Source organism: Scyliorhinus torazame, chromosome 2, assembly GCF_047496885.1.
Source record: "Scyliorhinus torazame isolate Kashiwa2021f chromosome 2, sScyTor2.1, whole genome shotgun sequence".
NCBI classification, from domain to species: Eukaryota; Metazoa; Chordata; class Chondrichthyes; order Carcharhiniformes; family Scyliorhinidae; genus Scyliorhinus; species Scyliorhinus torazame.
The window spans coordinates 27,042,189-27,058,650 of NC_092708.1; the positions used below are offsets into that span (position 1 = coordinate 27,042,189).

Genomic DNA, 16,462 nt, shown 5'->3' on the forward strand with positions numbered 1-16,462 from the left:
GGCCTCCCCTCCCTCCAGCACCGGCGCCCACACTCTCTCACAGTCTCCCCATCAGATCTCTTCCCCCATCCCCATCCATCACCCAACCAATGGAACATTCCCGGCGCATAGCTAAAACCCTGTATACAACCGACATCCCCCCCACAACCACAAACCCTCAGTTTGAGTCCAACGTTTCAGTTTGTATAAAGGTCCAAGCCTCCTCAGGCGTTTTGAAGTAGTGGTGTCGATCCTTAAATGTGACCCACAATCGCGCTGGCTGCAGCATTTCGAACCTCACCCCCTTCCGATGGAGCACCGGCTTGGCCCGATTAAAACCAGCTCTCTTCTTAGCCACCTCCGCACTCCAGTCCTGATAGATTCGGATCTCCGTGTTCTCCCACCTGCTGCTCCGGTCTTTCTTGGCCCATCTCAAGACACACTCTCTGTCCGCGAAATGTTGAAACCTCACCACTCCCGCCCTTGACGGCTCGTTGGCCTTGGGTCTCCTCGCCAGGACCCGATGAGCCCCTTCTAGCTCCAGGGGACTCGGATGGGCCCCCGCACCCATCAGCGAGTTGAGCATCGTGCTCACATATGCCCCGGCATCGGCCCCCTCCACTCCTTCAGGGAGACCCAGAATCCGAAGATTCTTCCTCCTCGACCTGTTCTCCAGGTCCTCGAATCTTTCCGCCCGCCTCTTGTGCAGCGCCTCGTGCGCCTCCGCCTTCACCGCCAGGCCCAAGATCTCATCCTCATTCTCCGAGGCTTTTTCCCGCACCTCCCGGATCGCCGCCCCTTGGACCTTCTGGGTCTCCACTAACCCCTCGATCGCCGTCAGCATTGGCACCAGCACCTCTTTCTTCAGCTCCTCAAAGCAGCGCCTGAGAAACTCCTGCTGCTCCGGCCCCCATGCCGCTTGATCTCCGCCCGCCGCCATCTTGTTTTTTCTCCCTCGCACTTTTCGCTGCTCCAAAAACGCTTTTTTGACCGCTCCACTCCTGGTCCAATCCATATGCTATGGGGGGTGGACCTTGCTCACCTTCCCACACTGGAAGTCGTCGGAAAATTGCCGATGGGGCTCCTCTGGAGAGCCCAAAAGTCAGTTTTAGCGGGAGCCGCCGAATGTGCGGCTCAGCTCCGCATAGCCGCCACCGGAAGTCACTGTTGCTAGCTTTAATGACCCCTTCCCTTAGTAGCCTTTGGACCTCCGACCTAATGAAGGTCCGGTCCTGGGCACTGTACCGTCTGCTCCTGGTGGCGACGGGTTTGCAATCCGGGGTGAGGTTCGCAAAAAGGGAAGGCGGGTCGACCTTAAGGGTCGCGAGGCCGCAGACAGTAAGGGGGGGGTATAGGGCCGCTGAATTTGAAGGTCAGGCTTTGCAGGTTACACTGGAAGTCTAACCCCACGAGTGTAGCCGCGCAGAGGTGCGGAAGGACATAAAGGCGGAAATTGTTGAATTTCCTTCCTTGGACTGTTGAGGTTTGCTAGGCAGAACCCCTTTATCTCCACTGAGTGGGAACCGGAGGCCAGGGAGATTCTTTGATTTACAGGGTGGGTAAAAAGTGAACAGCGCCTTACCATGTCAGGGTGTATAAAGCTCTCCGTGCTCCCAGAGTCGATCAGGCAGGACATCTCATGGCCGTTGATGAAGACCGTCGTCGTTGCTGTTGAGAGTGTTCGATGTCGAGTTTGGTCCAGAGTCACCGAGGCCAGACGCAGTGAATTTTGATCGGGCAGTGTATAGTCGGCCGGGCTGGGGTCCTGGGGCCCCATCCAAGATGGCGTCTCCCATAGATCGCACATGGTGGTCGGAGATGGACAAATTGGCGGCGCCCATCCGTCCAGCGCGGTGTCCGGGGAACAAGATGGCGGCGCCCGTGGGCCGCACGTGGCCCTAGGATACGGGGGTGGCGGTGACTGTTGGCCACCTGGGGCCCGAGGGGAAGTTCGCTGTGGCAGCCCGGAGTCGCTGCTGGAGACCGCGGCCACCGCTCGTGCCTGGCAGACCCCCACAAAATGGCCCTTCTTGCCGCACCCTTTGCAGGTGGATGTGTGGGCCGGGCAGCGCTGGCGGGGGTGCTTTTCTTGCCCGCAGAAGAAACAGCGGGGCCCATCGGAGTTGGCGGGCCGCCTTACAGCACAGGCCTGCGGGGACAGGTGGAAGGTCTGTGGGGCTGCCGCTGCAGGATTCCACGCTGCCCAGGGGTCCGCCGTGCGGTCGGGCACGTAGGATTGTGCGTTCCTGGAGGCAACGTCCATGGACCCTACCAGGGCCCGTGCCTCCCTAAGTCCCAGGGTATCTCTCTCTAAAAGACGCTGGCGGATCTCTGAGGAGCTCATACCTGCTACGAAGGCATCCCGGATTAGGAGTACCGTGTGGTCGCTCGCCGAAACTTGCGGGCAGCCACAGCTTCTGCCCAGCACCAGTAGCGCGGTAGAACTCCTCCAACGATTCCCGGGGCTTTGTCGTCTCGTTGCAAGCAGGTGACGTGCGTAGACCTGATTTTCTGGGCGGATATAATGTCCTTTTAAAAGTTCGATTGCTGCATCAAAGTCTTCCGCCTCCTCCATGAGGGTGTAGATCCCAGGGCTTACCCTTGAGTGCAGGAGATGCAGTTTTTGCTCCCCTGTGGGTGTGCCTCCAGCCGTCTCAAGGTAGCCTTTGAAACACGCCAGCCAGTGTTTGAAAATCGCCGCTGAGTTCGCCGCGTGGGGACTGAGTTGCAGACACACCGGCTTGATTCGCAGATCCATCTTCTCTGCTTAAGTGTAGTCTATTAAATTGATACACGATCAATTACAGCATAGACGAGGTTAAGCATAACTGAAGGCTTTAATAGACTAGAACTGTTCCCCAGCAGCTCAGGCACAGAACGAGGGCTGCTGGGACGGCACCGACTCTTATACCCCGCCTATCTGGGCGGAGCTACATACTATACAGCCAATGGTAAACCCCCAGGTTTGACCAATGGAACTTCAGCCTCCGGGTGCTGCAATACCTGATAATACCACACCTGTATAATGGGAATTGTTTGTAACTGGGCTGCTCCTTTGGTGCGCAAAAGGTTAAAACTGCCTGACGTTACAGGCATAAAACCCTACTAAAACGTCACGCGATTCACATCACTGCTGTACAAATTAATCACATGGTTGTTTACAATCCTGTCAGGTCTCTTTGAACGTCCTCGTTCTTCACATCTTGGCGCTTCTACAACTTTGCGATTAATGTTTTTTCTCTCTCCTCTTTGTCCGCTCCAGCATCCTCTTTGCAGATATTGAAGGCTTCACCAGCCTGGCCTCGCAGTGCACGGCCCAAGAACTGGTCATGACACTCAACGAGCTCTTCGCCAGGTTCGACAAGCTCGCATCTGTAAGTAGCCGCTGGGTGGGTGATCATGCGCTCTAGCCTTGTCCTACCCAGCAATTGTTTGCATCAGTATTCATCTTGCAAGCCTTAACATATCGGGATAGGAGGAAGAGTGAGCCATTCGGCCCCTTGAGCCGGCTCCACCATTCAATGAGATCAAGAGCTGGTTTCTATGTTTCGGAGTCCATAAATGCTCCCGCCAGCAGAGAATCGGGACTGGTCTCTGCCAGCGCTCGGAGCAGTGCCTGGGTGCGTGTCATAGTCCTTGGCCATGCAAATTTATACCGCGGATTCCATTTAAATCCCTGCTTCCTCTTTTCTAACAGCTGAAAGCACTTGGCTGCCTTGATGTGGTCAGGAGCTGTCAATCATAGCAAGAGTGTTTATGAACATTGTGGTTGGCATTAAAGCAGGTTACTTGAGATGCATTCAAATGTGAAGGGAAAGATAAATAAACAAACCCCATAAGCAACTGTCCTGAACCATTAAGCTGTCAATCACAGGCTAGTGAAATGTATTGCTCTGTGAAATTGAATGGATGCTCAGCATTTCCAAGGGTGTCTAGAGATTTGAGGATTTTTCAAGTGTTGTGAGCTTTAGAGGAAACCTTTGAGAATTGTAAAAGCAGCTGTTTCAAAGGCTTTTGATTGAGGGTGCTGATATTCGGAAAGGGAAAGTATTCCTGCATCGATTCTTCGCTGAACTGCCTGGACTGCTCACCAGCCGCCAGGCAGAGCAGATCAGGCTGAGGAGGCCACTTCAGAATTTAAAAAACTCACACCAGGAGAATGCCATTGAGCAGAGGTCTGCCTGAGAGCATCATGCCAAGGGTGATCGTTAGGTTCCTCCGGGCTGGAAGGGGCAGACCAGACACGCGTACCCAATCCCGGGATTCTGGAAGCAAATCCTAAAGACTAATGACCTTCAGACAGAAGTCCCTCCTCATCTCCGTATTAAATGGGAGACTCCTTGGGCGGGATTCGGCGGGGCGGGGGGTCCCGGCGGGACGGAGTGGTGTGAACCACTCCGGTGTCGGGCCGCCCCAAAGGTGCGGAATCCTCTGCACCTTCAGGGGCTAGGCCCGCCCCGGAGTGGTTGGCGCCCCTCCGGCCGGCGGGATAGGGGCTTGGCGCCATGGCAACCGGCGCCGAAGGGCCTCCGCCGGCCGGCGCGAGTCGGCGCATGCGCGGGAGCGCCAGCGCATGCTGGCGTCATCCCCGCACATGCGCGGGAGGGTTCGTCTCCGCATCGGCCATGGCGGAGGACCGCAGCGGCCGATGTGGAGAAATAGAGTGCCCCCACGGCACAGGCCCACCCGCGGATCGGTGGGCCCTGACCGCGGGCCAGGCCACCGTGGGGGCACCTCCCGGGGCCAGATGTCCCCGCGACCCCTAGCGGAACCCCGGAGCCCGCCCGCGCCGCAGGTCCCACCGATAAGAGACCTACTCTGATTTACACCGGCGGGACCGTCTACAGACGGGCGGGACTGCGGTCCACCGCGGGCCGGAGAAATCGGGCGGCCCCGGCGCCCATTGAGTCGCGCCGGACCCCGCCATTCTCCGAGGCGGGCGGCGCGACTCACGCCGGGCCAGTGTTTGGGGGGGGGGGCGGGGGAATTGTGAGGACGGCGGGGGCGGGATTCACGCCGACCCCCGGCGATTCTCCCACCCGGCGGGGGGGGGAGGGTCAGAGAATCACGCCCCTTATTTCAAAACTTTGTTCCTAGTTCTAGAATCCCCCACAAGGGGAAACATCCTCCCAGAATCCACCCTGTCAGGCCCCCTCAGAATATGTTTCAACAAGATCACCTCTCATACTTCTAAACTCCAATGGGTACGGGCTCAAACCTGTGCAACCTTTCCCATATGACAACGCCTTTCGTCTCAGGGTTCAGTCTGGTGAACCTTCTCGGAACTGCTTCTCATGCAAGCCAATCCCTCCTTCAAGAAAGGAGGCCAAAACTAAATTAAGAAGAAAACTACCTGCGGTCTCGGTGTATCCTCTTTTCCAGTCATCTTCCGCTCATGCTTGTTTCTCTCTTTTTTTTTTTGTTTCTCTCCCCCCAGGAGAACCATTGCCTGCGGATTAAGATCCTGGGCGATTGCTACTATTGTGTTTCGGGCCTACCCGAGGCACGGGCAGACCACGCGCACTGTTGCGTCGAAATGGGGGTGGATATGATTGAGGCTATCTCGTAAGTATGACGACCTTTCACCCCAACCCATGCAGCCCTCGCCCCTTGGGGTGTGTTCGTTGTCCGCCTTTGTCTTCATGGAATCTCACTGGAAAAGCAACAGTCCCCAATCACGTTGGGGACAAGACAGGAGTTATGGGGCAGCACCGAGCAGGCAGGTGGTGACTCGGTAACTGTAGTGGGATGCTGAAAACTCTGAAGAATGTTTTCTGTTTTAATTATTTTGTGGGATGTGGGTGTTGCTGGCTGGGCCAGGCGTTTGTGCCCATCCCTAATTCCCCTTGAGCTGAGTGTCTCGCTCGGCCATTCCAGAGGGCAGTTGAGAGTCGACCACATTGCTGTGGGTCTGGAGTCACAGGTCGGCCAGACCAGGTAAGGATGGCAGATTTCCTTCTCTAAAGGACATTAGTGAACCAGAGGGGGTTTAATGGTCACCATTATTGAGAGAAGGAAGTTGTAATCTGCTTTAATAGTAACAATTATTGGATAAATACTTGTAAAGGTAAGAATTTAAAGGACCACAGCAAAGGACAAAGAGTGGGAATAACAGGACAATTCTTTCAATGAGCTGCTATGTGCTTGATGGGCTGAATGGCCCCCTCTGCTGCCTGCTTCTATACACATGAGATGTGCTAGTTTCTCAAAATTCTATATAAATGGTGAACGTTGCTCAGCTTATTTAATGAAATATGAGGATTCTATGAAAAAAAAACCCTCAACATCTGGATCTTTTGCCATCTCTGATGTTTCTTCCCTCGCCAAAGTCCGACACAAATCCACACTGGTCCTTCCTGAATTCAGCATTCAGGATTTTCCCCCACCAAGTTTCCGTCATGGCCCATCCACCTCACCTGCGCAGCTTTGGGCTGTGGGAGGAAAGCGGAGCACCCGGAGGAAACCCACGCAGACGCGGGGAGAACGTGCAGACTCCGCACAGACAGTCGCCCAAGGTTGGAATTGAACCCGGGTCCCTGGCGCTGTGAGGCAGCAGTGCTAACCACTGTGCCACCGTGCGGAATGCAGGAAACAGGGCGGCAAATGTGAACCAGAAACCTAAAAAAAAAAAAACAGCAATCCAATAATGGGCAGCTACTCAGTTTTTGTGATTTTGAATGGTGATAAATATTGAATATTGGTTAAGGCTGACATCGAGGTCGATGTCACTTGCTGGTCGGATCAAATGGCAAAGATGTCAAGAGACCTGAATGTGGCCCGTGGGAAACGGTTGCCATGGCTCAGCGGGCAGCACACCCGCCAGCTGATTGTGGGTTCAAGCCCCACTCAGGACCAATAACTGAGGTGGGGGGGTAGAGGGGTTGGGGCAGTTCCCCTGCAGTCCTTTGAAATGATGCCATGGAATCTTCCATGGTTACCTGAGAGGGCAGGCACACCCTTGGTTTATTATCGCAACCAAGTGTCAGCAGTGCAGCACTCCCTCGGTATGGCACTGGAGAACTAGCCTCAGTTATTGGTCCGGAGTGGGGCTTGAACCCACAATCAGCTGGCGTAGAGGCGGGTGTGCTGCCCGCTGAGCCACGGCAACCGTTTCCCACGGGCCACATTCAGGTCTCTTGACATCTTTGCCATTTGATCCGACCAGCAAGTGGCATCGGCCTCGATGTCAGCCTCCAGTGCGCGTGCAAGGGACCCTGAGAGAAGCGTCCGGATGTGAGGGAATGCTTCAGAAGCTGCGACCCAGCGCTCTTGTGATCAGATTCCTCCCTGGCTTCACTTTAATGAGATACATTAAGGGCTGCGAGAGTAGAAAGTTAATGAGGCTGCCGTCACAGTCCTTGCTCTCCCTGCCTTTTGGATCGGGTTCAAATTAAGATTTCCAATTTAATTAGCAAATTGTCTGTAATTATAAGATATCTTCTTTAATAAACTGTTTTTCATTGTAGGCCCTAATTAATACCAAGGGAAGCTGCTTTGATCATTTGATAATGAGATACAGAGGTGTCATCCAACCTTGGGTTCACAATGTGCCCTATCCTTACTCAGAAATAAATTAATATTTTACCAACGCTCCTATGGGGATGAACCAGTGAAAATAAAGTAAGAATCATATTTACACAAGTAGGCCGTCAACTTGCTCTCTCAATCTTTAGGAACTCCCTAAAATTAATGTTCTGCTGAAGACTCGCTGTAAGTATAATAAACAGCACTGTGAGTGTCCAGCACGACCTGCATGAGTTTCCCCTGATTGCTGAGCTGCTAAATACACCATCCACTGCTGGGCAGCCAAGCCCCAGGCTCAACCCTGGTCTCTACGGAGTTTGCTGACCCCAGCCAGGCTGCCACTGGTGAACTTCTTTGTGTGGGGGGCGGTGGAGGGGTGGGAGGGGGAGAGGGAGATGATGAGGGGAAGGGGGCGACGGGTGGGAAGAGCAAGGGGGTTGGCGAAGAAGGGTGAGTAGGAGAGGGGGAGTGAGGGGCAGGAGAGGAGAGGCAGGAGGGGTAGAGGGGGAGTGGAAGGGAGAGGTGTGGAGGGGGTAAAGGGAGAATGGAGGAGGGGGTGGGTGCGGTGAGAGGCAGAGGGCGAATGGAGGAGGGGAGGGGGTAGAGGAAGAATGGAGGAGGGGAGAGGTTGGGAGGGGATAGAGGGAGAATGGAGGAGGGGAGAGGTTGGGAGGGGGTAGAGGGAGAATGGAGGCGGGGAGGGGGTAGAGGGAGATAGGAGGAGGGGAGATGTTGGGAGGGGGTAGAGGGAGAATGGAGGTGGGGAGGGGGTAGATGGAGAATGGAGGAGGTGAGGGGTGAGGAACGTTTAGAGGGAGAATGGAGGAGGTGAGGGGTCAGGTTCGGGTAGAGGGAGAATGGAGGAGGGGAGAGATGCGGAGGAGATAGAGGGAGAATGGAGGAAGGGAGAGGTTGGGAGGGGTTAGAGGGAGAATGGAGGAGGGGAGAGGTGGGGGGGTAGAGGGAGAATGAAGGAGGGGAGAGGTGGGGAGGGGGTAGAGGGAGATTGGAGGAGGGGAGAGGTTGGGAGTGGGTAGAGGGAGAATGGAGGAGGTGAGGGGTGAGGAACGTTTAGAGGGAGAATGGAGGAGGTGAGGGGTCAGGAGCGGGTAGAGGGAGAATGGAGGAAGGGATGGGAGGGAGAATGGAGGAGGGGTTGGGTGGGGGGTGGGGGAGGGGATGGGTGGGGAGGGGGGAAAGTGGAGAGGTGGCTGAGGGGAAAATATCAGCTGGTGTTCCTGATCGTTCCTAATGGAGAGTGGGTCAGGCAGGAGAGGGTTGGACCCTTGTAACCTGTTTTGCTTCATCCTGTGATGGCAGCCTCGTTAACTTTGTACTCTCACATCTCAGTCTGGATGTATATTACCCAAGAGACTGCTCGTGTTGCATTTAATTACATGGATTGCTCAGTTTATTGGGAAGAGGCCAAGGAGATCTGGTCATTATGGCAACGCGGGCAGTCGGCTCATGTAGGTTAGCCGGGGTCCTTTCTCTGTCCTTTAGTCCCACCTCACGGGATGTGGGTGCAGCTGGCTGGGCCAGCATTCTTTTGCCCACCCCAAAGCTAGGCCATTTCAAAGGGCATTTAAGTGTCGACCACATTGTTGTGGGTCTGGAGTCACATGTAGGCCAGACCGGGTAAGGACGGCAGATTTCCTTCCCTGAAGGACATTAGTGAACCAAGTGAGTTTTTACAACAATCGGCAATGGTACCATGGTCACCATTCGACTTTCAATTCCAGATTATTTTTTTCTCATTGGGTCTAAATTCCCCCATCTGCCATGGTGGCGTTCAAACCAGAGACCCCATACTGTTATGGGCCAGGGATTAGAGAACCTCAGAGTGTGTCATGGAGTTCACCTGACCCACAGCTTTTAACAGATTGTGGTATGGGGAGCACACGGCCCACTCTACAGGTGTGGTACCGCAGAAATGGAAAAGTATTTTTTTAATGCTAAACAATGTTTATTCTATGACCTCAAGTTAACCTTTTTAAAACATACAGTGAACATCTTAGCAACCATCAATTCAAATACAACCCCCAAAGAATACAACACTAAGTAATCCTTTAAGCTTTCCTTTTAACATCCATAAGACTTTAAAAAACCTTCAAAACAGAAAGACATCAGGCTTAATTTCACTACTGAGAATATTTATAATTCTGAATTCACCAAATGATCAAGAGATAGTCTTTTCATGGCAGAGAGAACAGCAGTACGCCTGCTTGGTCTGGCTTCAGCTCCCACACTGAAAACGAAACTAAAACACACCCTGCAGCCTGCTCAAAAACGAAAGTAAAAAGCTGACAGACAGCCCAGCTCCACCCACTCTCTGACATCACTGCAGTAGTAAACACCCATTTCTTAAAGATAGTCTCACTACAGATATTTATAGACACACCCATTTATAAACACCCATTTCTCAAAGGTACTCTTACATGATAATACCATGAGTCTCTGTATTACTAATCCAGTGACAATACCGCTACCCCACCACCTTCCCGGTTTCATGGTCATCATTAGACTTTTTTAATTCCAGGTTCTGTTTTTTAGTTGGATTCAAATTTCACCATCTGCCAGAGTGGGTTTTGAACCTTGGTCGCCAGGACATTACCCTGGGTCTCTGGATTACTCATCCAGGAAAATGCCACCTTTAAAGGAGTGCCTTTAGCGATGAGGCCTAGTTTTGGTAACCAGCAGTGGGTTAAGGGAACGTCAATTAAATGGAGACGTGAGAGAGGCTGGCATTGCACTTCCTTTGGGCAGTGAAGGCTTAGAATCCCTACCGTGCAGAAGGAGACCATTCAGCCCATTGAGTCTGCACTGTCCCTCCGAAAGAGCACTCTGCCTAAGCTCACTCGCCCGCCCCATCCCAGCAACCCCGTAACCTAACCTACACATCAATGGACACTAAGGGTCAATTTACAGAATCACAAAAAAATACAGTGCAGAAAAGGCCCTTCGGCCCATCGAGTCTGCACCGCCGCATGAAAGGGACCTGATCTGCCAATCCTAATCTCATTTGCAAACACTTGGCCCATAACCTCGAATGTTAAGATGTGCCAAGTACCCAGGAAGCCTTCCTCTGACCCTCGGGTGGTGTACTTAATCTTCTCCAGGTGAAGAAATTCCGAAAAGTCAGCGAGTAGTCTGCAGCTTTGGGCGGTGCTGCCGATCGCCAGCCGAGCAGGATTCTCCGGCGTGCTATTAGGGAAGCGAAAGCAAGGGCGTTGGCCCCCTTCCCCATGTGTAGCTCTAGCTGCTCCGATACCCCGAAGGTTGCCACTCTCGGGCATGGCTTCACCCTCACCCTCACAACCTTGGACATTGCCTCGGAGAAGGCTGTCCAGAACCCAGCAAGTTTGGGACAAGCCCAAAACATGTGGGTGTGGTTGACCGGGCCCCTCTGGCACCGTTCACATTTGTCCTCCACCTCCGGGAAGAACCTGCTCATTCGGGTTCTGGTCAGGTGCGCTCTGTGCACCACTTTGAGCTGCATTAGGCTGAGCCTTGCGCAGGAGGAGGTGAAGTTCACCCTGCTCAGTGCTTCGCTCCAGAGTCCCCACCCTACCTCTGACCCCAGTTTGTCCTCCCATTTTTGTCTGGTCTCGTCTAGTGGTGTTTGAGCTCTGTCCAGTAGCTGTCCGTATATTTTCCCACATAGCCCCCCCTTCTCGCTGCTTGTGCCTATCAGGTCCTCCAGTAGTGTGGTTTCTGGGACCCCGGGGTACCCCACTGACTCTTTGCGGAAGAAGTGTTTTATTTGGAGGTGTCTCATTTCCTGTCCTTTTGCTAGTTTCCACTTCCTCGTCAGTTAGTCTGTGCGCTATGTAGAAGTCCTCGACCGTCAGTGTGCCCCTGTCACGCTTCCATCCTTTGAAGGTGGTATCTAGCATGGCTGGGGGGAATCTGCGATTGCCACGGATGGGAGCCATGGAGGACATTTTAGTTATCCCGAAGTATTGTCTCAGCTGGGTCCACGTTCTCAGCGTGGCCGCAACCACAGGTCCCGATTTGTATCTTGTTGAGGGGGTTGGGGTGCTGCTGTAGCCAGGGCCCGGAGGATCGTTCCTTTACAGGATGCCTCCTCCATTTGTACCCAATCTGTGTCGGGTTCTTGTACCCACCCCCTCACTCTTTCTGCCGTTGCTGCCCAGTGGTAGTATTGTAGGTTTGGTAAGGCCAAGCCCCCTTTGATTTTCCTTCTTTGCAGTGTCGGTTTGGGGATTCTTGGGTTCTTACCCCTCGAACTCAAACGCCATGATTAGAGTGTCTACATTTTGGAAAAATGCTTTGGGGATGAAGATCGGTATGGATCTAAACAGGAAGAGGAACGGACTTCCGGTGGCGGCTATGAGGAGTAAGTCGTACACTTGGTGGCTCCCGCTCCGGTCGGACCTTTGGACCTTTTCCGCTGACTTTTAAGCGCTGGATTGGAAAGTAATAGCACTCAGGCACTGAATCTATACAGAGGTTTATGGAACTAAGAAGTAGGAAGGATCGCAAACAGCTGAAGAAGTGGACAAGCAAGGGCAAAGGGGAGGCTGAGAGGGAAACCAATATGGCCGATGTCCAGATCTGGGCACCGCCAGCTGAGCCGACAATGGAGCACCTATTGCAGGTTTTGCAGGAGAACTTCCCAGCACTGAAAAGTGGTCATTTGGAACCGCTCCAGAAATTGTTTGACCGAATGGAGAAAAGGCTGGATGCCCAGGTTGAGAAGATCCAGGAGCTGGAGAAGACGGTGGAGGAGCAGGCGGACTTTCAAACAGTGGCGGACATGGAGATTCGAAGGTAGAGAGACCAACAGAAAATGCTCCTGGAAAAGCTGGAGGACCTGGAGAACAGGTCTCGCCGGCAGAATTTAAGAATCGTTGGCCTCCCGGAGGGGGGCCGAGGGGCTGGATGCTGCCGCGTATGTGGCAGATATGTTCCAGAAGCTGCTGGGGAATGAGGTGTTCCCTCGCCCGCCGGAGGTGGACAGGGCACATAGAGCGCAGGTCAGGCAGCGGCGGCGAGGGGGTCCCTCACGAGGGATGGTGGTCCGGTTCCACAGGTTCCTGGATAAGGAGCGGGTTCTTCAATGGGCCAAGAGCTCGCGGAGCTGCAACTGGGACAATAGCACCCTGCGCGCTTACCAAGACCTGAGCACAGAGGTGGCCAGAAGGAGGGCAGGCTACAGGCAAGTTAAAGAGATTTTATAGAAGAAGCAGGTGAAGTTTGGGCTGCTCTATCCGGCGCGACTGTGGGTTACGCACGAGGGGCAGCACCATTATTTCGAGGAACCCGAGGAGGCGATGGACTTTGCAAAGAGGCAAGGGCTGGTCCCGAGCTGAGGACTCTTGGACTCGTGTTAGAACTATGAATTCTTTCTCTCTTGTTTCTGAGAGATGCCTGCATGTTTTTTCATGCTTTTGTATCTTGGTTTTTATGAGTTTTTTGTCTTTTTTCTCTTCATGTCTCTTTTTAGCTTTTGTGTTTGAGTTTTGTTAGAAAACAAGAATAGTTAGAATGGGTCGGATATGGGGGTGTTTTTCGGGGAATTTTTGCGATCTCTTTCTGCGTTCAGATAGGAATGGTTGACAGTGCCTGCTATTTCGTTTTGTATGACTTAAATTGCACTATTGTTGGGGCTGTCTCTGTTCTGTTTAGAGTAGTTGTGCAAGCAGGGCTGATTTGGGGAAGTGGTGTGGATGGGCCGGGGTGAGGGGAGTCAGGGAACAGTAGGTGACAGACTCACTGGCGCCGGAGTTGGGAGCCACCAGGCTAGCTGGGTGGGCTAGTCAACGGAAGCCAGGCGTTCATTTAGCTAGTTTATGTCAGGGGTTAGGTTATAGGGTGATGTTGCTGGGTGGAGAGGGGGAGGGGAGAGTAGGTCTGCTGACGATGTTGGAAATTGGGCATGGTAACAGTGAGGAGGTCAGGGGTGGAGGCGGCCAGGAGGCGGGCCAGAGAAAGCGCGACACATGGCTTGGGGGCTGGCCAAAGAAAGGAGATGACTGATCGGCAAAGGGGGTGCCCCCCCGACCAGGCTGATCACCTGGAATGTTAGAGGGCTAAATGGGCCAATCAAGAGGGCGCGTGTGTTCGCGCATTTACGGGTTTTGAAGGCGGACGTAGTCATGTTACATGAGACTCATCTGAAAGTGGCTGCCCAGGTCAGATTAAGGAAGGGCTGGATTAGTCAGGTCTTCCATTCGGGGCTCGACACTAAGACCAGGGGGGTTGTAATCTTGATCAACAAGCGGGTCCAATTTGAGGTGGAGGGCACAGTTGCAGACGGGGGTGGCAGATTTGTTATGGTTAAGGGTAAGCTCGAGGGGGTGAGAGTAGTCCTGGTCAACGTATATGCCCCTAATTGGGAGGACATAGATTTTGTTAAGAGGTTGCTTGGGAAGATCCCTGACTTGGACTCACGCAAACTGATCATGGGTGGGGACTTTAACACAGTTCTTGATCCTAGCCTGGACCGGTCGTGTTCAAAAACGGGTAGGGTGCCAGCGATGGCAAAGGAACTGAGAGGGTTCATGAAGCAAATGGAGGGAGCTGACCCATGGAGATTTAGTCGGCCGTCGGCGAAGGAGTTTTCATTCTATTCCCACATCCACAAGGTATATTCCCGAATCGATTTTTTTATCATGAGCAGGGACTTGCTGACAGGGATGACGGGTGCAGAATATTCGGCAATTACCATCTCGGACCATGTTCCGCACTGGGTTGATCTGCAGATTTGCAAAGATAGCTTTCAGCGCCCACAATGGAGGCTGGATGTTGGGTTGCTGGCAGACGAGGCGGCGTGTGCGAGGCTGAGGAAATGCATGCAGAATTACCTGCAGGTAAATGATACTGGAGAAGTCTCAGCAGCGGTGCTCTGGGAGGCGCTGAAGGCAGTGGTGAGAGGGGAGCTGATTTCAATCCGAGCCCATAGGGACAGGACAGACAGACAGCAGAAACGGACCGACTGATTAAGGAAATTTTACGGACGGACAGGAGCTATGCGGAGTCCCCGAGGCCAGAGTTACTCAGGAAACGACAGAGGCTGCAGACCGAGTTTGGGGTGTTGTCTACAGGGAAGGCCGTAGAGCAGCTTAGAAGGGCAAAGGGTGCAATATACGAGCATGGGGAGAAGGCCAGCAGAATGCTTGCACAACAACTAAGAAAGAGAGAAGCGGCTGGGGAAATAGGAAAGGTAGTCGACGGGGAGGGAAACCTGGTGGGAGACCCGGTAGGACTGAACAAGGTGTTTAGGGACTTCTATAGCAAGCTGTACACCTCGGAACCCCCCACGGGACCGGAGGGGATGAGGCGCTTTTTGGATGGACTGACCTTCCCAAGAGTAGGTAGGGGGTTGGTAGACGGGCTGGGGGCCCCGATCAGGACCAAAGAAGTACTGGGGGGCCTGAAGGTCATGCAGTTGGGTAAAACCCCGGGGCCGGATGGATACCCGGTGGAGTTTTATAGAATGTTCTCCGAGATAGCGGGGCCGGTGCTGGTCAGGGTGTTCAACGAGGCAAGAGGCAGAGGGGTCTTACCCCCGACGATGTCACAGGCCACTATCTCGCTTATACTGAAACGGGATAAAGATCCGGAGGCATGTGGGTCCCATAGGCCGATCTCTTTGATTAACGCAGACGCTAAGTTACTGGCCAAGATCTTGGTGTCTAGAATTGAGGACTGTGTACCGGCCGTGATTGCGGAGGACCAAAACCGGGTTCGTAAAGGGCAGGCAACTGGTGGCCAATCTCAGCAGGCTGCTCAACGTGATTATGATGCCCCTGGAGAGCAGGGAGGCAGAGGTAGTGGTAGCAATGGATGCCGAAAAGGCTTTCGACCGGGTTGAGTGGGACTATTTATGGGAGGTGCTGGGACGTTTTGGGTTCGGGGTGGGATTCATTGACTGGGTTAGGCTGCTATATCAGGCCCCAGAGGCTAGTGTGAGGATGAACAGGACGACATCTGACTACTTCAGACTGTACCGCGGGACTAGACAGGATGCCTCCTCTCCCCACTGCTGTTTGCGCTGGCTATACGGGTTGGGGGGGGGGGGGGGGGGGGGGTGGAGTGGAACATAAAGTCTCGTTATACGCGGATGACCTGCTGTTATACCCAATGACGGGGATGGACGGAATCATGGAAACCCTGAGGGAATTTGGTCGGTTCTCAGGATATAAATTGAACATGGCAAAGAGCGAGATGTGGGTAGTGCAGGCGAGAGGTCAGGAGAGTAGGCTGAAGGGGCTGCCGTTCAAGCTAGTAGGAGAAAGCTTCAGATATTTAGGGATACAAGTAGTGCTAGACTGGGATAAGTTGCATAAGCTAAACTTGTCCCGGCTGGTGGAGCAAGTGAGGGACAGGTTCCAGAGATGGGATGCGCTCCCGCTGTCATTGGCGGGGAGAGTGCAGGCGGTGAAGACGTCGATTTAACCCGAGATTCTTGTTCACATTTCAGTGTCTCCCCATTTTCATTCCGCGGTCCTTCTTCAAGAGGCTAGAGAAAATTATCCTGGGATTTGTTTGGGTGGGAAAGTCCCCACGGGTGAGGAAGGCGATGCTCGAGAGGAACCGAGGGGAAGGGGGTCTGGCGTTGCCGAACTTTAGCAATTACTACTGGGCAGCTAACATAGCCACGGTAAGGAAATGGATAGTGGGTACGGGGTTGGTGTGGGAGCGGATGGAGGCTGCTTCGTGCAGGGGCACCAGTTTGGCAGCCTTGGTTACGGCGCCTCTGCCGCTCCCGCCGGCGCGGTACTCCACCAGCCCTACAGTGGTGGCAGCTCTACAGATCTGGGGCCAGTGGAGGAGGCATCTAGGGGAGGTGAGAGCATAGGTTTGGTCCCCAATCTGCGATAACCACCAATTTGCCCCGGGGAATATGGACGGTGGGTTCCAATTATGGCGGAGGGTGGGGATTGCGAGGATGGGCGATCTATTCCTGGAAGGGAGCGTCCCGAGCATGAGG

At 53.8% G+C, this 16,462-nt stretch overlaps 1 protein-coding gene across 1 annotated transcript in view; it reads left to right on the forward strand.

Annotated features, from left to right (window-relative positions):
• adcy5 (adenylate cyclase 5) overlaps window positions 1-16,462 on the forward strand; it is a 494,269-nt gene that overhangs the window by 279,942 nt on the left and 197,865 nt on the right. The window contains exons 4-5 of the mRNA XM_072468291.1: window positions 3,242-3,353; window positions 5,417-5,544. Of these exons, the coding sequence (XP_072324392.1) occupies window positions 3,242-3,353; window positions 5,417-5,544 (240 nt within the window). The remainder of the gene's footprint in view (window positions 1-3,241; window positions 3,354-5,416; window positions 5,545-16,462) is intronic.